Source organism: Strigops habroptila, chromosome 11, assembly GCF_004027225.2.
Source record: "Strigops habroptila isolate Jane chromosome 11, bStrHab1.2.pri, whole genome shotgun sequence".
Classification (NCBI taxonomy): Eukaryota; Metazoa; Chordata; class Aves; order Psittaciformes; family Psittacidae; genus Strigops; species Strigops habroptila.
In genome coordinates, this window is record NC_046360.1 from 20618999 (window position 1) to 20641206 (window position 22208).

Here is a 22208-nt window from a genome sequence, read left to right on the forward strand (position 1 = left end):
CACGCCTCTCTCCCCTGTGCCACGCCCCCCCGGGTATTAGGCCCCGCCCCGCGGCCCACGTGCGTTCCCGCCGCGGGCTGACCCTGGCCCCGCGCCCGCGGGCAAATATTTGCGCGGGGCCGCCTCGGCGCTACAGTAGCGCGGGGACGCGGGGCCGCCGCCATGCAGCCCGTGCTGGGGGTCCTGGTCGCCCTGGCCGCGGGCCTGGCCTCAGGTAGGGCCCCGGGCCGGGCGGCTGCCGTGGTGCCGGAGAGCGTGGGGCAGTGTGGGACCTAGACAGGACGCGGGGCCAGGACAGGAGCCTACAGGCTACTGTGCCTGCGGCACAAGGGGGTAGTAGGAAATAGAGGCCTCCAGCAGGTGCTGTGCAGGGACCCTCCTGCTCCACGGGACATAGGTACATGGTCCTGTGCTCCTAGGGGCAGGATCTCACGCTCCATGGAACAGAGGTCGCCTGCTCTGTGGGGCTGGATCCCGTGCTCAGCGGGGCCTGCATGTCCGTGCTGTCCCTCCAAGCTCCTGCCACACTCTGCAGGCCACCGCTCCCCCCTCAATGACTTCCAGCGCCTGCGAGCCACCGAGCTGCTGGCAGAGCCCGCAGACCCACCGCTGCCATCACCGGAGCAGAGCTCTGCGGAGCAGTGTGCCCGGCGCTGTGCCACCAGCCTGGCCTGCCGGTGAGTGGGACGGGGGGGGGCAGGTCATGCCCATGGGTCCTGCCCCATACGGGTCCATGCCAGGCTCCCCCTGTGCCTCCCAGGGCTTTCCACCACGACTGGCAGAGCCAGCTGTGCCAGCTGCTGCCTTGGACTCAGCACTCACCCCACATCCAGCTGCAGAAAAACATCCACTACGACCTGTACCAGAAGAAAGGTGGGCTGGTGCCACGGGTGAGTATGGGGACAACAGACTGGGCACAGGGCTGATCACTGCTCGTGTGCTCTGGCTCTCTCCAGTTTTCCTGCGGGACTGCATCGTGGCCGATGGCTCCAGTTACCGCGGCACACGGGCCATGACGGAGAAGGGTCTGCGCTGCCAGCACTGGCAATCCACAACACCCCATGACCACAGGTGCCCCTGTGTCCCCATCTGCTCCGCAGCACCCACCAGTGCCCCCGGGCAGCTTGGGGCAACAGGGAATGGGCTGGGGACAGCGTAGGGGCAATAGGGACCGCGTGGGGACAATGGGGACGGTGTAGGGGTGATGGCACTGCCCAAGGTGGCATAGCATTGTGGCTGTACCCACCCCAAGGCGAGGGGCTCCCCACAGCCCTCCTACCCCCTCTGCTGCCTGCAGGTTCCTACCGTCACCCCACAATGGTCTAGAGGAGAACTACTGCCGCAATCCGGACTGGGACAAGCGGGGCCCGTGGTGTTACACCGTTGACCCCAACATCCGACACCAGAGTTGCGGCATCAAGAAGTGTGAGGATGGTGAGTGCTGCATCCCAGGGGCTCCCTATGACGTGTCCCCCACACTGAGTCCTTGCTGTTGGCTGTTGGCAGCCGTCTGCATGACCTGCAACGGGGAGGACTACCGAGGTACCGTGGACCACACCGAGTCAGGGACAGAGTGCCAGCGCTGGGACCTGCAGCACCCACACAAGCACCCCTACCATCCCCACAAGTACCAGCCCCCAGCCCCAGGCAGCGTGCAGTCCCAGCCGTGCCATGTGCTGGGGCCACCCTCAACCGCTGCTCCCTGTCTCTGTACCAGGTACCCTGACAAGGGGCTGGACGACAACTACTGCCGCAACCCCGACAGCTCAGAGCGGCCCTGGTGCTACACCGTTGACCCTGGGCGGGAGCGCGAATACTGCCGCATCCGCCTGTGCAGTACGTCCCTGCTGGTGTCACAGCGCAGCTAAGACTGGGGGTCCCAGTGCCACCCTAACCTTGCTGCTCTGCCCCTCTCTGGCCATGCAAGCAGAGAAACGCCCACGGCCCCTCAACGTCACCACTGGCTGCTTCAGGGGCAAGGGCGAAGGCTACCGGGGCCGGGTGAACGTCACTGTGTCGGGGATCCCCTGCCAGCGCTGGGACGCCCAGGTGCCCCACCAGCACCACTTCACACCCGAGAAGTACCCCTGCAAGTAAGGGGGTTGGGGAGATGCGCCTGGGGAGGGTGGCTGTGAGCAGCACCCTTGGGTGTGGGGTTGGGGGGCACCCATGCAGCCCCTCCACCAGGGACCTGCAGGAGAACTACTGCCGCAACCCCGACGGCTCGGAGGCTCCGTGGTGCTTCACTGCCCGCTCCACCGTCCGCATCGCCTTCTGCTTCCACATCCACCGCTGCCCTGATGAGCTGGGCGCCCAAGGTGAGCCAACCCCAGGAACCCATCCCCAGGGTGCCTGCTGCAGGTGCCAGCCCTCCCTGCCTGTCCCCAGAGTGCTACTTCGGCCATGGCGAGCACTACCACGGCCTCGTCAGCAAGACACGCAAGGGCATCACCTGCCAGCCATGGGCTGCCCAGACACCCCATGTGCCCCAGTGAGTGTGCGAGGGAGCGCGCTGGGGTCAGTGTGTGGGGACAGGGATGGACACAGGGTTGGGGATGGGGGTGGAGATGAGAATGGGTATATGGAGAACAGGATGGTGATGGTGACTTGTTCCTGGCAGGATCTCCCCTTTCACGCACCCTGAAGCACATCTGGAGGAGAACTACTGCCGCAACCCTGATAATGACAGCCATGGCCCCTGGTGCTACACTATGGACCCCCGCACCCCTTTCGACTACTGTGCCATCAAGCCCTGCTGTGAGCCCCTGCCAAGCTAAGGGTGAACTGGGTTCCCCCCTGGGGTGGTTTTGGTCCCCCCAGGATGGCTGGACCCTGCCGTAGTGCCATCCTGTCCTTTCTCTCCACAGCTGGCAGCGCAGTGCCCTCTGTCCTGGAGAACGCAGGTTGGGGCCACAGGTGCTGGGTGGGTGCCATGGGGCAAGTGCCAGTGGCACAGCCCCATCTGACACCCACCCTGCCCGCAGACGCAGTGGCGTTTAAGGAGTGTGGCCAGCGGGATGAGAGGCTGCAGTACAAAGGGCGCATCATTGGTGGCCAGCCCGGCAACTCGCCCTGGACTGTCAGCATCCGCAACCGGTGAGCGGCTCCCCAGCTCCCTGCCACGCAGCCAGCATCCCCCCGGAGCTCACCCCCATCCCCACAGGGCCGGTGTGCACTTCTGCGGGGGGTCCCTGGTGGAGGAGCAGTGGGTGATCAGCACGCGACAGTGCTTCTCCTCCTGGTAAGGCTGGGGCTTGGGCGTTGGGTGATGAGACACCCCCCCCCACCGTGCCCTCACATCCCCATCCTGCAGCGATGCCGACCTCATGGGCTATGAGGTACACCTGGGGATGCTCTTCAAGGACCCTGGCCCCAAGGACCCTGAACTGCAGACCATCCCCATCACACGGATTGTCTGCGGCCCCTCCGAGTCCCAGCTGGTGATGCTGAAGCTGGCGAGGTGAGCACCATGCTCCAGGCCCTGTGGTACCCCATGGCTGGCCGGGCTGGTGCCACGTCCCACTGTTCCTCTTGCTGCAGGCCAGCGACTCTGAACAGGCGCGTGGCCCTGATCTGCCTCCCACCCGAGCGCTATGTCGTGCCCGCGGGCACCGTCTGCGAGATCGCCGGCTGGGGGGAGACCAGAGGTACCTGCCATGGGCAGCCCCTGTGACAGCATCCCCTGCCCAACACCTCCCCTGCCCATGCCATTCTCCTGCAATGGCATCCCTCTACCTGCAGCATCCCAACGCCCATGACATCCCCCTCCTTACAGCACCTCCCTTACGTGGCATTTTCCTGCCTGCGCCAGCCCTCTGCCCACGGCATCACCCCTGTCCACAACACCCTCCTGCCCACTCCATTCCCCATCAACAGCATCCCCTGCCTGCAGTACTCCCTGTGAGAGCGCTCCTGCAAAGGCATTACTTTCTATGTTGTGTGCCCGCTGCCATGGTACCCTCCTACCCGTGCCACCCCAATGCCATGGCATTCTCCTGCCTATGCCATCCCAATGCCATGGCACCCCCCTGCCTGTGCCATCCCCACTGCCATGTCGTCCCCCGCTGGTGCCTCCCCTGCCTGCAGGCACAGCGGACGGTGGCGTGCTGAACGTGGCGCAGCTGCCGGTGCTGGCCCACGGCGAGTGCAACGCGGCGCTGCGCGGGCGCGTGAAGGACAGCGAGCTGTGCACAGCCCCACTGCGTGCCGGCGTGGGGGCCTGCGAGGTGAGCCGGGCCGGGAGCGCTGCCTCGGGGAGCCTGGGGTGCCGGCACCGGGGTGACACTGCTGTCTGGGTGCCACAGGGAGATTACGGGGGACCGCTGGCTTGCCTCACTGCTGACTGCTGGGTGCTGGAGGGGGTGATCACCCCATCCCGCGTCTGTGCCCGCACCGACCAGCCCGCCCTCTTCATCCGTGTGTCCCTCTACGTTGACTGGATCTACAAGGTGATGAAGATGGGCTGAGCTGGCTTGGCACAGCCGCCACCGCGCAATAAAGGCACAGCCGTGGCCGTGGCAGTCAGCACTGCACAGGATCTCACACATTTATTTAAGACCAAACCCCAATTCGCATCCCATCCTGCCTCCAGCTATGCTCACTCCATCCTCCTCTGGTCCTGGTGTGGTCCCCAGGGTCAGTGGTCACCCTTGGGGCTGGCACAGAGACAGGGCTGCTGCAGCGCTAGGGGCTGTGCCATCCTGTCCTGTCCCGTCAGGGCTGCCCCATGTGCTGGAGGAGCCACCGGGCACAGTTCTCAAAGACATCGGCCTCCATCTCCACACCAGCTAGTGCACGGCCACCCTGTGGGTACCACAGCAGCCTGCGGGGCAGGATGGGATGGGAGAGGATGGGATGGGGGGGGATACTCAGCCAGCACCCCAGGGCTCCCTCCCTGCTCCATCCCCCTGCACCCCACTCACCGCACGGGCACCCCCCTGGACCGCAGCACCCGGTACAACTCCAGCGCCTGTGTGGGGCTGACACGCCGGTCCCGGGCACCCACGCACAGCACCACCGGCGTCTGCACCTGCAGCACACGCAGCAGTGGGTGCCTGGCACCCTGCACCCAGCCCCCTGCATCCATCCTGCCCCGCCCTACCTGTGCCGCCAGGGCAATGGGCGAGCGCAGCAGCATGGTGGCCACCTCCTCAGCACGTGGCACCCGCTTGAAGGAGTAGGGCAGCCCCAGGGACGTGTAGTGCCTGCGGCACAGTGTGCTGGTGTGGTGGGTGCTGTGGGGACATGGCAGGGCACGGCATGGCACAGGGGGTGGCACTCACCAGTCAGGGATGTCGGAGGTCCCCAGCAGCGCGGGCAGGTTGGAAACGGGGCTGCGCAGGGCACAGGCTCGGTAGCGCTCCGGCTCGCGGGCAAGGAGGTGGAGGGCGATGAAGGCTCCACGGGAACCAGCCAGCAGGGCCAGGCGGTGCGGGTCCAGGGGCTCGCTGTGCAGCGCCTGCTCCACTGCCAGCTGTGCCCATGGGCACCCACCATCAGCATCTTCCCAGCAGACCCCACCACCAGCACCCCACCATCAGCATCCTCCGCCCCTCACCTGGGTGTCCATCACGTCCTGCTCACCCACTTGGGACAGCAGGGAGCTGATGCTGGCCTGACCAAAGCCCAGGGAGCCGCGGTAGTTCACTGGGGAGATGGAGACCATGGGTGCAGTGTCTCCAGTGCAGTGCAGTGGCCACATCCCCAGACTCCCCAGCACTCACCCAGGAGCACGGCAAAGCCCAGCCAGCACAGTGCGGCCATGCCTGGGCGCCAGCGGGCATCAAAGACGGCATGGGGGCCAGCTGGGGCCAGTGGGAATGTCACCCGGGTGCCACCAGCACTGCCAGGGTGTCCCCACTGTCCCCTCACTCACCATGGGGACACACGACGAGGGGGTGCGGTGCCATGCTGTCTGGTGGGCTCAACAGCAGGGCCTCGAAAGCCTGGGTGCCTGGGAAGGGGTCCCACTCAGCACCTGCCACCCCAGCACCCCACCCTGCCACCCCCCATCCCGGGGGTCCCTGGCACCCAGGCAGCACCCAGGTACAGCAGGGACTCCCGGGAGCTCACCTTGCACAGTGGGGCTCTGCCCACTGCAGGGGGGCCGGACCATCAGGGTCTTCCAGGTGACACCAGGCACTGTCGGAGCGTCCTCCACCAGCCCCCAGCGGAGGGGCAGCTCCTGGCCCATCGGTGGCAGTACCGCTACTACCTGGGGACCCGCAACGGGTGGCACCGGCTCTGGTGCTGTCCTGTGCCATGCACAAATGTGCCATGCCATGCCTAGTTATACAGCTCTGTGCCATGCCATGCTGCCCTTGGCCATGCCATGCTGTACCTGGCCCTGGCATGCAGTGTCAAGCTTTGCTGTTCCTTGCCACACTGTGCCATACAATGCCATGCTGTAGCTGGCTGTGCTTCACCAAGCTGTGTTTGACTATGCCACGCAAAGCTGGGCCTTGCCATGCCAAGGCTTTGCCATGCTATGCTATTCTGGATCTGGCTATGCTGTGCCATGCCATCCTATGCAATACCATTCAGGATCTAGCTGTGCCATGCCATGCCATGCCATGCTGTGTAATACTGTGCTGGGCTGTGCTATGCCTGGCCGTGCTTGGCTGTGTCATGCCATACCACGCCACACCATTCTATGCCCCACCATGCTTTGCCATGCCACATCACACGGTGCCAGGGCTCTGCTCACCAGGCTAGGGGGGTGGTGTGGTGCCGAGCATGTGGCCACCACTAGGTCCCACTGGAGGGTGAGCAGCTCCCAGCACCCTTCGAGCGACCCTAGGGACAGAGAACACATCAGTGCTTGCAGACGCTCACCTGGGCACTGTGGGCAGCCGATGCCGTGTACCTGCTGTCAGGTTGGTGACGGTGGCTGCTTCTGTGTCCACCAGCAGCAGGTCCTGTGAGGGGCAGAGCACAGGCAGCCGCATCACTGCGGGGCCCAGGGGCCATGTCCCCATCCCCGCAGTGCCCGGGGCTCACAGTGCGGCTGCGCTGCGGGGTGCCCAGCACGGCTCGCTGGCTGTCGGCTGCCCAGCACTGCAGCGGCAGCACCTCCGTGTACAGCCCGGCGAAGGCTGCAAGCAGAGCAGAGTGATATTGAGCAGGGCCATGGCCACCCAGTATGGGAGGCTCCGAGCGCCCCAGCAGCACTCAGCCCTGCCCACCGTGTCACACTCACCGCCTGTGGGCTCCTGCACCACGTCAAGCACCGTCACTGTCTGCCTCGTTTGCCAGGTGAGCTGTGGAGAACCAGCAGTCAGGGATAGAATCACAGAATGGTTTGGGTTGGAAAGGACCTTAAGATCATCTAGTTCCAACCCCCCCTGCCATGGGCAGGGACACCACATGCTAAACCATGTCACCCAAGACTCTGTCCAACCTGGCCTTGAACACTGCCAGGGATGGAGCATTTATCACTTCTTTGGGCAACCTGTTCCAGAGCCTCAGCACCCTCACGGTAAAGAACTTCTTCCTTATATCTAACCTGAACTTCCCCAGCTTAAGTTTGAACCTGTTACCCCTTGTCCTATTGCCACGCTCCCTGATGAAGAGTCCCTCTCCAGCATCCTTGTAGCCCCTTCAGATACTGGAAGCTGCTCTGAGGTCTCCACGCAGCTTCTCTTCTCCAGGCTGAACAGCCCCAGCTCTCTCAGCCTATCTTCATACGGGTGCTCCAGCCCCTGATCATCCTTGCGGCCTCCTCTGGACTTGCTCCAGCAGCTCCATGTCCTTCTTATGGATTTATGTCCTTCTTATGGATAGATGTCCTTCTTATGGATAGGCCCCCACCAGGGAAACTGAGGCATGGGGTCACTGCAAGAGGCTGTGATGCCCAGGCTGGGTACTGCACTGCCATGCTCACCATGCGCAGGCGCAGGCACTGCCGGTGCGGCCCCCCCACACCACCCTCCAGGTAGAGCAGGCGCCGTCCGTCGGGGCTCAGCCGTGGGGAGAAGGCAGCTCCATGCTCGACCGACAGCAGCTCTGTGTGAGGCAGGGGGTCAGCACCCTGGGGACAGAGGGGCCCCCCCCACGACCCCAGTACTCACCGCAGCACCCGCTGCTCAGGTCCAAGTGGAAAATCCCTGACCTGGAGAGGAGGTGTGGGTCAGGATGGAGCCCCATGGCCATCCCGAGCCCCACAGTGCCAGCACACCATGGGCATCCCAGCCTGGCGCTGGGTGCGTGGGGGGACCCACCTCCTGTTAGAGCAGGCGCTCAGCCCCAGGCGGAACGGTTCATGCCACCAGCCCACAAACACGACACCACGGTCATCCGGGGACCACAGGGCCTGTGTGACAGCCAGACTTGTCCCATAGCCCCAGGCTGGTTCCCCTGGGGCTCTCCCTGCACCCCGTCCTGACCTGGCCAGGGGAGAGGTGCTCCGGGACGCCCTCCAGCACCGAGAGGCTGCTGCCCTCCAGGTCCAGGGCGCAGAGGACGGGCACGCTGCGGGTGCTCAGTGCCTCCCCCCAGTCCTCATGGTACACAAACTGCTCCTTGCTCTGTGGCAAAGACCCACCAGTCCCATGGTTGGCAGCCCCAGGCATGGAGCTCAGCATGGCACACTTGTGGGGTGCACAGCATGCTCATGGGGTATGTGGGATGCTGATGGGACATGGGGATGCTCACTGTGTGCATGGCACACTCACAAGGTGCATAGCATGGTCATGGGGTGCACAGCACTCTTATGGGGTGCATGGCACGCTCACAGGGTTCATGGAGTGCTGCTGGGGCATGCACAGCACACTCATGGGGTGCACGGCATGCTCATGGGGTACATGGCATGCCACGGGACATACAGCGTACTCATGGGGTACACAGCACCCACCTCCTCATCCTCGACCTCCTCCACTGGCCTGGCTGCTCCCGGTACATCCCAGGGGCAGGGCACCCATCGCTGGGGTCGGCTTTTCTCGGCCACGTAGAGCAGCCGCGTCTCTGAGTGGGACCAAGCCAGGCAGGCAAAGGGCCCTGGCACAGCAAGAGGGTGCCAAAGCCCAGCCTGGCACAGGCACAGCCGGGCACCAGCCGGGCACTGGGGCCACTGGCCATGCCGGCCTCGCCTGTGTTGTGGGCAGGGGGTGTGGGGAAGGGGCCCTACCCTCTGTGTAGACCTCCCCATGCTTCCCCAGCGCCGTGAGGTCCACACTGTGGCTGCGCCCGCTGCTGCCCCACACCTGAGGGGACGGGGGTCAGCACAAGCACACCATGACCACAGCACCCACTGCCCCGCGCTGGCACTGCAGCCACCCCGGTGAGCCTGAGGCTGCCGTGACTGGGGCAAGCCCGTTACCTCCAGCAGCTCGTGGCCCTGCCGTGGGCAGCGGCGGAGCACAGCACGGTGCTGCCCGGTGGGTGAGTCCTGGCTCAGGAGCCTGAGGGTGGGAGGGAGGGTGACTGCGGTGGGCACGGGCCACACCACAGCACCAGCCACACTGCCCCATCCCACAGCCTGCCCGTGCCATACTGGTTGTGGATCTCGGCGCTGAGCGCTGCCCGGCTGACGGTGAGGCCGCCATTGCCCGTGCGCTGCAGGCTGTAGTGCCGGCTGAACCGCAGGAGCCGGCGGCGGGGCAGGTCGGGGCGGCTGCACTCTGTGGGGCAGGACCGTCAGCACCCACCGCACCGCACAGCACCGCGCCGGGCACGCCGGCCCACAGCACCGGGGAGCTGAGCCCGCGGCTCACCAGTGTACAGCCGGAAGGTCCATGCCCCTGCGGCGGCCCCGAGCGTGGCGCTGGTGATGGCCGGGAACTGGCTCAGCTCCCGGTAGCAGGCGGCGGGGCTGCGGGCAGCCTGGCCGGGGAAGGGGCAGAGCTCACCCCTCTGCCCGTGCCCACCCCCCGAATCGGGGCTGTGCCCTCCCATGCGGCCCCCCCTGAGCTCCCTTTGCCCACCTCTGCGCCCCGCTGGGTCCCGGAGGCCATGGGGCCGTGTCCCGCCGCGCTGTGCCACTGGTGCTGGCCGCTCGACTGGGGCAGGCTGCCAGGGTGTGCGCAACAGCCTGGAGCGAGGGGCCTGGCGGGTGCCAGCTGTGCCCGGGTGGCCGGGCAGGGGTCACTCTGTGCCGTGGCACACCACCGACCTGCACGGGACAAGGGTCCACCAGCCCTGAGCTTCCGGGGCACCAGAAGCAGAGATGACACCAACACCAGCACCACCACCAGAGACACTGGGGTGCTGAGCTACACCGTTTATTGGGGGTGACGGGGGTGACATGGAGAGGGCTGTTAGCATGGCAGGTGCTTGCACAGCCACAGTGCTATGTTCATGAAACCGTCAGCTTCGGCCTCGACGCCAGCCAGCGCGTGGCTGTTCCCCGGGTACCAGAGCAGCCTGCAGGGGAGAGGGGGGTTAGTGCTGTGCCCACACCCCACTGCCCAGGCACCCTGCACCCCACTCACCGTGTGGGGACACCCCGGGCCTTGAGGGCACGGTAATATTCCAGCCCCTGCTTGGGGGGCACACGCCGGTCGTCCTCTCCAAGCAACAGCAGCACAGGGGCACGGACCTGCAGGAGTGGCACAGCCTCAGCACCGGCTCTGCTGCTGGGGACGGGGATGGGGATGGGAACATACCTGGTCCACATAGCGCATGGGGGACTTGTGCAGCATCTGTGTCCACTGGGCTGGGTCTGGGAGTGCGTCGGGTGCATAGGGCAGCCCCGTCTCCGTCAGGCACCTGCGGGTGAGAGGGATGGGGACGCGTGCAGGGCTGGGGCACAGGGAGGTGAGGGTGGTAGTACTCACCAGTCAGGGATGTCCGTGGCGGCCACCATGGAGGCAATGTTCACCACAGGGTTGCGGACCACACAGGCATGGTAGGTGTCAGGGAACTGGCCGAGGAGGTGGCATGCCAGGAAGCCCCCGTGCGAGCCACCCACCAGTGCCACCCGGCTGGCGTCCAGCGGCTCCTCCTGCAGCACCCGCTCCACACAGAACTGCCACCACAGGGGACACCCATGAGACAGGCAGCCCTGCTTCCCCTCCTTGGGGCACCCTGGGAGCTCAGGGTGCTGCAGGACTGCATTGTCAGGGACATACCTGCACATCACGTACGTCCTGCGTGCCCACATTGCCCGGCAGCGAGGCCACGCTGTCCTGGCCGAAGCCCAGTGAGCCACGGTAATTCACTGGGGTGGGAGAGAGGCAGCGTCAGAGCCTTTCCTACCCCTGTCCTGGGCACACCATGGGTGCTGTGATACCCAGCAGTGCCCCAGAGCCCTCGTGTCACTCACCCAGCAGCACGGCAAAGCCCAGGCGGCACAGTGCCGCTGGGTACAGCATCCACCCGGCTGTGAAGACGGAGTGGGGACCCCCTGCAAAAGGCAAAGGCAAAAGGGGGTGACACTGCATGGCCGGGACAGGGGGCACAGCAGGGCAGGAGCAAGCTCTTACCATGAGGCATCACAACCAGGGGGCGTTTCTGAGCAGCAAGGCCTTCGCTTGGGCGCAGCAAGATGGCATCGAAGTCCAGGCCCGCTGTGGAGGCAGGGTGAGGGGTGTCAGGGCTCGGCAAGGGTAGTGGAGCCCAGCCTGGCCCCACAGTACTCACCGTACTGGGGGTTTTCCTGCTCTAGTGGGGGCTGCAGGGTCCGGATGCCCCAGCTGATGCTGGGCACAGGGGATGCGTCCTGCAGGCAGACCCACCGTACCTGCGCCTCCTGGCCAGCCTCGGGCAGCATGGCCACTTTCTGCATGGGAGAAGGTGAGCATCACCGCTGAGGGGGTGGTGGGCACTGAGGAGGGAGGGGGACATCACCTTACCAGTGTTGGGGGGCAGCTAGGTGTGGAGAAGCTGGCCACCAAGATGTTCCGGTCAATGGTGAGGACAGACCAGCATCCCCAGGGGGCATCTGGGGAGGACAGGGCATCAGACCTGCAGACGTGACCACCTACCCTGCCCCAGCACTGGCATGGCCCTGCCAGCCTGCCACTCACCAGCAGTCAGTGAGGTTGTGGCACCCGTCACCGTGTCCACCACGAACACGTCCTAGCAGCATGAGAGCAGAGTCCAGCAGAGCCCTGACCTGTCTCAGCTCCCCCATGACCCCCAGTGCCATCCCAGCATGGCAGCCCTCACCTGCTGGCTGCGCTGGGCCGTATCCAGCACGATCCTGCGGCTGTCAGCCGCCCAGCACAGCCCTGGCAGCGCACTGTAGATACCCGGGAAGGCACCTGCAATGAGAGCGGTGGTGCTCAGCACTCCTCTGTGACTGCCCCCCAACACCCCAAGGGCTGTACTCACCCCACACTTGTCGCGGTACCACCTCCAGCACCGTGCTGGTCTCTTCGGTGTACCAGTCATACTGCGGGAGACACAGCACAGGGTGAATGTTGCCCACACTGCAGCCTTAGAAGGGGTCACGCTACCCTGCTGCCAGCCCCCACCGCGGCACAGGCACCCCACCGGTGTTCTCCCAGTGCGGCTCACCATGCGGAGCCGGCTGCACTGCTGGTGAGGGCCCATGGCATCGTTCTCCAGGTAGACAATGCGGCAGTGGTCAGGGCTGAGCCGCGGGGACCACACAGCCTTGGTGTCCTCAGAGAGCAGCTCTGCACGGGTGTGAGGACACGGTGAGGGGCTGCCCAGAGCCAGGGCACCAGCGGGATTGGGGTACGCGCTGCTCACCGCAACTCCCGCCCGTCAGGTCCACGTAGAAGAGTGCTGACCTGCCAGCAGAGATGGGTGTCACCATGAGGCCGGGGGGCCTGGCTGTGGGGCAGGGTGCCCCATGGGGACTCACCGGCGGTTGGTGCAGTGTCGCAGCCCCAGGCGGAAGGGCTCGTGCCACCAGCCCACGAACACCACACCAGTGTCATCCGGACACCAGAAAGCCTGTGGAGACAGGAGAATGAGCAGCTTGGCCTGCCAATGGCCCCCAAAACCTCCCTTCCTGGGGGCTCCCGATCCTGACCTGGCCAGGGGAGAGATGATCCGGGATGCCCTCCAGCACTGAAATGCTGCTGCCTTCAATGTCCAGGACGCAGAGGACGGGCACGCTGCGGGTGCTCAGCGTTTCCCCCCAGTCCTCGTGGTACACGAACTGCTCGCCCTGCCGCACAGCCCCGTCAGCCCCATCATCATCCCACTCGTCACTGTCTGCATCAGGGTGGGGGGACCCCACCTTGAGAGGTTCATCCTCCTTCTTTGGCTGCTCCGTGTCCTCATCTGAGACACCCAGCTCGGAGGCTTTTCTCTGGAAGAAGGACTCAGCCTTGGGACGCTTCTTCTCCGCCACGTAGAGCAGATGGGTCTCCGAGTGTGACCAGGCCAGGCAGCCAAACTCGTCTGCAGAGGTGGGTCAGGCACCGGCCACCCCGTCCCCCCGGACTCCACATCCCCCAGCCCCTCACCATCATCATAGACGCTGCCATGCTTGTCCAGCGCTGTCAGGTCGATGCTCCTCACCTTGTGGTTCTGATCCCAGACCTGGGGGCAGAGATGTGGAGCAGCCCCAGCTGCAGTGTGGATCCATCCCCAAGCCCCGCTGAGCATCCAGCCCCGCTCTGATCCTCCCCTCACCTCCAGGAACTGCTTCTCTTTCTTCTCCTTGCCGGGGACCTTGCGCAGAACGGCCTTCAGGGCCCCGCTGGGGGACTCCTGGCTCAGCAGCCTGTGGGTGCGCGGGGGCCCATCAGCCCCCCGCCACCAGCACCCCGAGGGGACGCCAGCGCGGGGGGACGGGACGGGACTCACTCGCCCTTGATCTCGGAGCAGGTACCAGCGGGCCCCGAGTAGACGATGGAGGTGCCGTCGTGGAAGATGAGGTACTGGCGGCAGAACCTGATGTTCTCAGCCCGCGCCAGGTCCCGCTGCAACCACTCTGCGAGGAGCGGGGTGAGTTCACCGGCCGCAGCCCTGCCGGGCAGGCAGGGACCCCCCCGGCCCCCCGCCCCATCCCCGTACCGGTGCTGAGGCTGCAGTACTTGCCCCCGTACTGGGTGGTGACATCGGGGCCGAGGGTGGCGGTGCTGAGCCCCGGGTGCCCGCTCAGCTCCCGGTACAGCTCCACCATCTCCTCCGTGCTCAGGGGGACCTGCGGGACGCACGGGGCGGCTGGGCGGCATGGTGCGGGGCGGCGCGGGCCAGGGGACGGCGGGGTGCAGGGGGCAGGAGGGTGCGCGGGGGGGTGAGGAGGGTCCCGGGGCACTCTCTGGGGTGCTGGGGCAGTTGCTGGGGTACGGGGTGGGGTACGAGGGCGGAGGGGCAGCACCGCGGAGCAGCGCGAGGCTCCGGTGTGCGCGGGGCAGGGCGGGCACTGCCCGGGGGTGCGGGGCCAGGCGGTCACCGGAGCCCCAGGAGCGGGGCGGGGGGGGAGTGGGACCACGCGCGCTCCCGCGCAGTGACGTCACGCGCCCCCTCCCCCCCGCACTCCCCCCCCCCCCCAGCCCCTCACCGGCGGCTCCATGTCCTGGCGGCGGGACGGGGGCGGGGCCAGCGCCGGCACTTCCGGGGTGGAGGGGGCGGGGCCTGAGGGCTGCGGCACCTCCTATTGGCTGCGGCGCTGGCGCCAGCGCTCGCGTTGAGGCGCCCCCTGGTGGGTACGCGCGCCGCCGCCGCCGCCGCCGCCCGGTGTCCCGCGGTTCGGGGCCGCGCCCGCCCGGAGGCACCGGTTCACCGCGGGCCGCCCCGGAGCGGTTCCCCCGGCAGGCGGCTGCAGCGCTGAGCGTCCCTCCGGGTGCGGGCCGCGGAGATCGGGTCCTTGGGGCCCACCGGGACCCCCAGCCCGCCGGTGCTGGGCACGGACCAGACCCGCCGCGCTCCCGGCCCGGCCGGGGTCCAGGTCCCACCCTCACCCCCCCCCCCACCCCCCCCCGCAGGCAGGAGTCGGGGCCAGTTGGTGGTTTGTGTCAAGTCCTTTTTATTCTGTTCCCACAGAAACACCTGGTGAGGGGGCAGCTTCTGGGAGGGAGTCACGACACAGCGGCGGGGCGGCACGGCACGGTACGGCACGGTACGGCACGGAACGGGGTCACTACGGGTGGCACAGAGCACAGCAGACACGCACACCGTCACAATGTTCAGAGGGAGCGCACCCGGCATCGCGCCTACCGCTGCGCCCGGCCCGTCTCACCCGCCGTCCCCCCGCCCCGGTGCAGCCTGAGGGCCCGGCGCGGCGGGACACAGTGCCCCCCGGTCCCGGTGGACACCGAGGCGAGGTGGCGGGTGTGCTCGGGCGGCGGGACGGGCCCCGGCGGGGGTCTCGGTCCCACGGGCGGTTTACACACTGTACAAGTATTTACAGCGCGAGGGGCAGCGGGGCCCGGAGGAGGAACCCACTGGTCATCAATGGGTGCTAGCGGGGCTGGGGCTCTCCTCCGTTCCCCCCACGAGAATGCCGCGCTCCCCCTGGTCCCACAGCCGCCGGCCTCTCCCCCAGCCTTGGGCACAGGCAGAGCCACCACGAGGGACCCGCCACGGAGTGTGGGCATCCCTCGGAAACTGGGCCCTTGATAACAAGTGCATAAATCTGCGAAGAGCTTTCAGTACAGCGATGGACTGATGGAAAAGAGAAAAAGAAAAGTCCAGGCAAAGAACAGCAAGCACTGAAAGGCGGGTGGAACCGTGCAGAGAAGTAGCAAGCCATGCTCTACGACGGGACAGACGGTCACGGGCGCTAGGGCTGCCCTTCGGCAAAGTGGCCCTCCGTGGGTCGAACATGCCACAAATTCATACGCACGGGTGGTCGGTAAAGAGTAAGTTCTCAGGTCGCTCGGCGGCACGCTTTGCGATGAAACCCTTTAGGCGCGACATTAAACCGATTAGCTATTCACAGGTCTTGTTCTGGAGTCGTGTTATTTCGTTGCATAGAACATCAGGCGGGTGAGTGGGGGGTACCGGCGGGGTGCTGCCGGTGTGGGGAGGCAACGGGGCGCGGGCGAGCCTCCTCCTTGCCTGCCAACCACCCCCATCCCCAGGGAGCCCCCTCCTGGCAGGGCGAGTGGGCTTTGGCCACCGGCCGCCGCACCGGCCGTCCCCACGAAATGGCTTGAGAAGGACTTGGATTGCACAGTAAGAGGAAGGATACTGCTGGAGGCAAAGCTCTCCTGATCTTGTTCCACGGGATTTGTGCTCTTTTGTAGCCTCCTGCACTCTATTGCTTCTACAGACGACAGCCCGTGTGCTAACTCATCGCACAAAGCAAAGAGGGAAGAGGATTTGGTATAAAGTTTAGAAAACAAAACCAAAACCAAAACAAAATGAACCCAAAGAAACTGAGAAAAGGAAGGATCCCTCCCCAACGACGCCCCGTGCCCTCCCCAGTGTGGATGAGGTATACACAGAAATCAAAGTGGGATGATTAAGGCTGTTCTTGAAAGAAAAGGGGTGCCCGGCAGTGGGCGCGCTGGCTGTGTGGCGAGGGCGAGCGCGGCCCTTTCAATGCTTCCAATGGCTTCGGGGCGGCACTGCGTGCCGGGACACGTGCCCAGCCGGCAGCAAAGGCCGGCCGTGCCGCCTGTCAGAGTCCTATGGCCTCGTATTTCGGTAGTGAAACAGTGTTAGGTCCTAGCTGACACGCTCCGCGAGCTCCCGGGCAGGGCCAGGAGCGGGCCGCAGTGCAGGGGCCGCGGGGACACCCCGGTGGGGTGGACGGGGTCGGGAAGGAGGAACGGCACACATGGCACCCAGCCCTCAGCTCACAGAGGGGGAAAAACCTATGAAGAGGCCAGAGCTGGGGTTCGGAGGAAGCAACTCTGCGTATAATCTTGAGAAAGGGCCACTGCCCACCTACGGGGCTTGACCCGATGCTCTGGATCAGGCCTGTCCCCTTGGGGCGGCTGCTGGGGCTTTGCCATGTGCGCACCGGAGCTGCTCGCCAGGCGTGGGGGGCACCTGCCCCGGGGCGTCTGCTGGGGCCCCGCTCGGCCACGGTTTGGTCCAGCATCCAGGGATCGCCCTGCTTTCAAAAGCTTGTGAGAAACACAGAGAGAAGCATTAGCACGAGCAGCAATGGCTCCGCAGAAGGGACCCGAGCGCATGGGCCATGGCGAGCCAAGTGGCGCTGCCGGCAGAGCAGCTGCTGCCACCCCCGTGCTGGACGGGCTCCCGGAGCAGAGCTCAGGCTGCCCAAACCTTCCCCACAAACCCAGGGTCTGCACCAGCATCCATGTGGCATTGGCTCACATGGCACTGCTGAGACTGAGGAACAAGGCCAAGCCCCCACGCCTCGGCTTGGGGCTGGCACTTGGGGATGAAGATGGGGAAGAGTGGCCCAGTGCGAAGGGGATGGGGCTGCACTGTGTCCTTCTCACCCTGGAGGCAGGGCTCGGCATGTGCCAGTGGGGACAGCGGTGCCATGTGAGCCCCAGGGATGGCATGAAGGAGGGGACCGGTGTGATGGAGGGAACTGGTGTGTGCGGGTGCCCCGGACACTCACTGTTATACTCAGAGTCTGGCGCTGTGTGCTGAATTCAGTGGCTTCTTCATAGGTTTTTCCACTGCAACGACTCGATCTCCACTCACTTCCCAAACTCCTGCGGCGGGAGGGAACAGGAGGGCGTCAGGCCTCACCAGGGCATGGAGAGCCCGCAGCGCAGCGCCCGGTGTGGCCACACTCACCTTGTGCCGTTCTTTCACCAGAACGAAGTGAACTTCTTGCCAAAAGCCGACACCGCTGTGGGGACGCCGGGAGAGGTGTTAGCATGGCGCAGCTGCCCTGCCCCCCACCTCCCTGGATCCCAAACCACACGAGCACTGCAGCCACCCCCAAGGTGCCCGACGGAGTGTTGGTGCAGGAGAGCACGACCACGCCATCCCCATCCCCTGGTGCAGCCCTCACCTTCAGTCAATTTGCCTGCTTGTTCCGCTGCCCCCCCCGGCAGGATTTTGGAGAAGACGCTCTCTCCTTCCGCCCCGGGCTGCCCCATGGTTGTGCCGGTGGGACCACGTGGCCCGGCTGCCCTTGGACCGGCCTTGACATCTGCCGGGGGACAAACGAAGCCACCGTTAGCAGGCGATGGCCGCGGGAGCTCGGCTGAGCCCCCGGGGTGCCAGGCAGCCAGCGGGGGGGGGAATGGCATTGTGCTGCCAGACCTACTGACCTGCTGCTCCCAGAGGCTGCGCTGTGGGCGCTCTCCCCGGCTGCTGTGGCACTTTTGCTGCAGGTTTGGATGCATCTGTCTGCTCCGGTTTTGGCTGGAACAGGGAAAACAACTCTCAGAGAGCATCCTCTCAGGGTGGCGTGGGCAGGAAGGCAACACCGAAACCCACAAACACTGCTCCACAGCCCCAAAAGAGGCAGCAAGGGACCTAAGGCATGGGGATGTCCCCTCCTGGGTCCCCTCAAAGGGATGGCTGCTCCTGTGGCACCCAGAGTGGCTGTGGTGGGCACATGGGTGGAATACACTTTGCTCCATGGCTCCCATCCCTAAACCCTTCCCCTGCCAGCCCTTGCCCATGGCAGAGCTGTGTGGCCAGGACACAGCTGAGCCCATACGTACCGCCGCCGCTGGGTGCCCTCCCGGCTGCGCATGGAGCGTGGCCGGCGCCTTCCCTGCGGCCTGGGCTGGCCCCGGCTGCTGCTGCTGCTGCTGCGGTGGCCGGGCCGATGGGGGTCCCTGCGTCCTGCCCCTGGCCTCGGGCTGCGCTGAGCCCGCGGGCTGGGCAGCCTGCCGTGCCGCCGGCTGCTGCCGCGCTGCCTGCTGCCCTGCCTGCTGCTGCCTGCCCGCCGGCTGCTGCGGGTGCGCAAGGGGCTCCGGCTTCGGCGCTGGGGCGGCCGGCCCGTGTGGCTGAGGAGGCTTCTGTGCCTTGGGGGTCTCAGCGCCGTGGTGGTGAGCAGCGGGACGGGACGATGGGGTGTACTCGGCAGAGCTGGGGCCGTAGGGTGCAGGTGCACGGGGCTCAGGCTGCTGTGCCTTCTTTGTGGCGGCCGGTGGCCCGTGGCCCCGGGGCTCGTGGCGGCCGGGCTCTCGCGGGTGCTGCTTGGCCGAGCGGCGCGGGGGCTCGTCGCTGGCATGCCGGGAGGTGCCAGCATGGCGATCGTACTCCCTGTGGTGCCGGTGCTCGCGGTGCTGTGGGTAGTCATCGTGCTGCCACGGGTCCTCGTCGGGGGGCTCGTTGTAGTCGTGGTAGGTGTGCTTAACCGGGGGTCTCTTCTGGGAGGAAGAGTGGCCACCATAGTGCCTGACCCGCTCCGCCCGTGCCTCCCTGGGCTTATCAAACCAGTCTGTCTCCTCCTGACCCAAATGATAGGCTTCAGAAACCAAAAACAAACCACAGTCAATGTCTCGGTCAAGGCTGCCCGGGTGGAAGCCATGCAATGATGAGGGAGAGGCAAGCAGCGGGCACGCGCGCAGGGGACAGCCCGTGCTGGTGGGGACGGGACGCGGCGCAGCAGGGCACGGTGTGGGACCGGCTAACACCGAACACCCGGGGCAGGGGGAGGAAGGCACATGTCAAGCAAACTGAGGCGGTGAGAGTGTCTCTGCGTACGAGCGGACGGGCATGCCCTGGGGAAGTGCCATGCTCTGGGGTGGTCACCACGGGGAGCCGTTACCTTCGCTGTCCGAGACAACGCAATGGGCATCATCCATGCCGTAGCCCTCCTCGTGCTTGTACGAGTGACTCCTTGGCACGTCTTTGATGTGCTTTTGTACATCAGGCAACGAGTGGCTGGAGCAGAACTGGGAGCAGGGGTCCCCTGCTGACTGGGGACCAGGCCCCCCCACAGCACGTGGTCCCCCCACCGCCTTTCCCAGGGGGCTGACGGGGCTCTCCTCCTCCGAAGGCTGTGTGCGGATGGGCGCCCGTCCGCGGCTCTGGCTCATGCTGAGGGACGAGGGCTTGGAGCCACCTTTCTGGGATCGCTCTGTGCCCTCCCGCTCATAGGACTTGCTCCGGCTGCCGGCCTCCCGGCCGGAGGTCTTCTCCATCCCATAGCCGGAGGAGCGGGTTCTGCTGCCGGCGGCATAGACCCGCTCCTCCTCATCTACCAGATCCTGGCTAGAGACACCGTAGTACTTCTGCTGCTCGTAGACGTTCTTCTTCAGGCCATAGGTGATCTCTTCCTGTAACTTCTTGGCCCTAGAGGCCACGTTGCTGCTGCTGACTGAGGTTGTCGCTGCATAAGAGGCCAGGTCTGTTTCCACGTCTTTGGCTTCTTCGATGGGGGAGAACTTGGAGATCTTCTGCTCCATGCCCTGCTTCCTGTGCTTGCTGCGCTTCGAGGAGACAACGGCAGGTGCCAGGTTCTTGGATGAATGTTTCGGTAGTGCTGCACCAGAGCCGTGCTTGTCCACCCTTGAGGAGTGCCGGTACTCACTGTCCCCATAGTAGTAGGATGAGCTGGTGGAGCTACCTGACACCCTGCCATTGCTCTCCGTGCCCCGATGGTAGCTGTTCTTCCCGCGATGGTCGGGGCCATGGTGGTCATAGATGTCCTCCTCGGACTCCTCCTCAGCTTTGCTGTAGCAGCAGGGCCGGCTGGAGCCCTCGGCATCCCCCAGCTCACTCTTCTCCCTGCTGTGGCGGCTGTCAGCGCCTGTGCCAGCTGGCTCTGCTTTCTGCCCCTCCGCTGCTGGGCTCTCCTTGGTGAGCTCGCTGATGTCCTCGATCATCACGTAGTTACGGGGGATGTTCTGCTCCAGGCTGGTGTAGAGGGACTCGGAAGAGAAGCTCGCTGAGGGGCCTGGAGCTGCACCAGCTCTCTCAGCCTGCCGAGCTTCGGGTGCCTTGTACTGCTCATAGCCACCGCTCACTGGTGCGGTGCTGAAGGTGACATCGGGAACGGCAGAGGAGCTGGTGGCTGTGCCAATGACCTCGTAGTTGGTGGGAATCTTCTGTTCCAAGTCAGCCAGCGACGTCTGCTGTGGCTTCTGGTGCCCACCAGCAACGTCTGCCGGGCTTTGGAAGAGGGCGGGCTGTGCCGCTGGCACAGTGGCCGCTCCGGCAAAGGCGCTCGGGGCTTGGTAGGGGTTTTGGGGCTGGAAGCCCGGCTGGCCTGGAGTGCCCAGCTCCGGGTATGCGGTGCCAGGGGCCGGGAAGGCACCAGGCGAGGCAAAGGCGGGCAGCGGGGCTGCTGGCAAGCCATCCTGTGCAGTGCTGGCTGTGGGGTACTGGGGGTGCTGCAGGCGTGGTGGTGGGAAGGCGGCGGGGCCCTGCGGGGCAGGGTACGGGTAGGCGCCGTAGGAGGCAGCGGCGAAGTCGGGGTACTGTCCGGCAGGCGTGGGGCGCAGGCCGGTGCCGTCGTAGGCGGCGAGGCGCAGGCCGTGCAGCTCGCTGTCTGACAGGTAGTCGCGGCGGTCCGCGGCGCAGAGCAGGTAGGGGTGGTCTCGCCCACTTCCCCGCTCCTTCAGCAGCGACTCCTTGCGCTGGGTGATGCCCAGCTCCAGGTACTTCAGCTTGGCATCGATCTCCTTCTCCTCCTCGTCCAGCTCCGCCTGCTTCTTCCGCAGCTTGGTGGCCTCGTGCTCCACCAGCCTCAGGTCACGGTCCAACTCCTTCAGCAGGCTGGCCTTGGTGACTGGCGCGATGGCCTTGGGTGCCAGGCTGCTCAGGTAGAGCTGGGAGGTGGCTGGGCTGGCCAGGGGCACGTGGGGCTCCTCGGGCGGTGGGCTGGGCAGTGTCCGCTTCACCTTCCGTGACAGTGGGCTTGACTGCAGCCCCCCAACCTGCAAAGCCAAGGGACACTTGGTCAGCGATGCGGGAGGGTGTTCTCCCCATGTTCCCCCTTGAGCATCATGGGGCTCCTCCCATGCCCGGAGGTTGCGGCAAGGCGGCCGCTGTGCACATGTTCCCCCATGCACCGAGGAAGCAGCATTTATGTAAAAGCACAATAAATAGGATGGAAGTAACAGGCAGGGCGCTTTCTGTGAGTAATTCCCAGGGTGGCAGCTGGCCAAGCACCGTGCCGGCCCCGTGCCACAAGAAATGCTTTCTGTCCTCAGGCGCTTGGCTTGGGAGAGAGGCCGGGGCTGCTGCTGCCCTGGGAATTGCCCTGGGGCTCTTTGCTGGGCACTTGCCAGCGCAAGGGGGCAAAGGTGGGAAGGAGAGCCACCACAACCAAAACTGGAGCCATGCATGTCGGCTGCTCCTTGGGAGAGGAGGGGGACCCAACTGGGGCAGGGGACAGGGGACAACCACGACCCTGCCATCCAGCAGCAGCTCCTGCCCGCTGATGGGCTTGTGCAGCCAGTGGAGCTCCAGGGCCTCCCTCCAGCTGCCGGCTTTGGTCTGTGTCCACT

The 22208-nt window shown here is 65.7% G+C and overlaps 5 protein-coding genes across 9 annotated transcripts in view; 2 read left to right on the forward strand and 3 right to left on the reverse strand.

Moving 5' to 3' along the window:
* The first annotated feature begins 80 nt into the window (after nt 1–80).
* Nucleotides 81–4532, forward strand: MST1 (macrophage stimulating 1). Of its 5 annotated transcripts, none has more exons than XM_030501899.2 (18): nt 81–214; nt 536–677; nt 761–873; nt 957–1071; nt 1298–1434; nt 1507–1627; nt 1718–1836; nt 1928–2093; nt 2188–2318; nt 2389–2491; nt 2621–2757; nt 2868–2903; nt 2985–3096; nt 3164–3241; nt 3314–3460; nt 3541–3647; nt 4087–4226; nt 4305–4532. In XM_030501899.2, exons 1-18 carry the CDS (start codon nt 163–165, stop codon nt 4464–4466), a joined length of 2118 nt encoding a protein of 705 aa, XP_030357759.1. In that variant the 5' UTR covers nt 81–162; the 3' UTR covers nt 4467–4532. The 5 variants fall into 5 exon arrangements, 2 of the variants coding, with proteins under 2 accessions (XP_030357759.1, XP_030357760.1); XR_003993819.1 differs by having other exon boundaries at nt 87–214; nt 3776–4226; XR_003993820.1 differs by having other exon boundaries at nt 87–214; nt 1931–2093; nt 3776–4226.
* Nucleotides 4521–9953, reverse strand: LOC115614688 (acylamino-acid-releasing enzyme-like). Its single transcript, XM_030501898.1, has 22 exons — nt 9921–9953; nt 9711–9819; nt 9491–9617; nt 9317–9398; nt 9125–9200; nt 8852–8994; nt 8385–8525; nt 8220–8311; nt 8070–8110; nt 7883–8004; nt 7199–7259; nt 7000–7094; nt 6866–6917; nt 6707–6795; nt 6073–6214; nt 5876–5953; nt 5724–5804; nt 5558–5646; nt 5283–5473; nt 5102–5204; nt 4923–5029; nt 4521–4822 (listed from the first exon to the last, which is right to left on the reverse strand). Exons 1-22 carry the CDS (start codon nt 9948–9950, stop codon nt 4714–4716), a joined length of 2160 nt encoding a protein of 719 aa, XP_030357758.1. The 5' UTR covers nt 9951–9953; the 3' UTR covers nt 4521–4713.
* Nucleotides 9954–10201: 248 nt separating this feature from the next.
* Nucleotides 10202–14807, reverse strand: LOC115614320 (acylamino-acid-releasing enzyme-like). Its single transcript, XM_030501026.2, has 22 exons — nt 14423–14807; nt 13933–14062; nt 13723–13849; nt 13549–13639; nt 13380–13455; nt 13151–13314; nt 12941–13078; nt 12770–12861; nt 12655–12695; nt 12457–12578; nt 12271–12331; nt 12106–12200; nt 11964–12015; nt 11790–11878; nt 11578–11716; nt 11421–11504; nt 11261–11341; nt 11067–11155; nt 10773–10963; nt 10602–10704; nt 10428–10534; nt 10202–10359 (listed from the first exon to the last, which is right to left on the reverse strand). The coding sequence occupies exons 1-22, from the start codon at nt 14432–14434 to the stop codon at nt 10254–10256; spliced, it is 2190 nt and encodes a 729-aa protein (XP_030356886.1). The 5' UTR covers nt 14435–14807; the 3' UTR covers nt 10202–10253.
* Nucleotides 14433–15799, forward strand: LOC115614535 (translation initiation factor IF-2-like). Its single transcript, XM_030501527.1, has 3 exons — nt 14433–14480; nt 14554–14809; nt 14905–15799. Exons 1-3 carry the CDS (start codon nt 14433–14435, stop codon nt 15324–15326), a joined length of 726 nt encoding a protein of 241 aa, XP_030357387.1. The 3' UTR covers nt 15327–15799.
* Nucleotides 14867–22208, reverse strand: part of BSN (bassoon presynaptic cytomatrix protein) — a 95433-nt gene continuing 88091 nt past the window's right edge. The window contains 7 exon segments of the mRNA XM_030501027.1: nt 14867–16937; nt 17405–17501; nt 17587–17641; nt 17807–17947; nt 18069–18162; nt 18468–19219; nt 19523–21635. Coding sequence (XP_030356887.1) covers nt 17601–17641; nt 17807–17947; nt 18069–18162; nt 18468–19219; nt 19523–21635 — 3141 coding nt within the window. The 3' untranslated portion in view covers nt 14867–16937; nt 17405–17501; nt 17587–17600.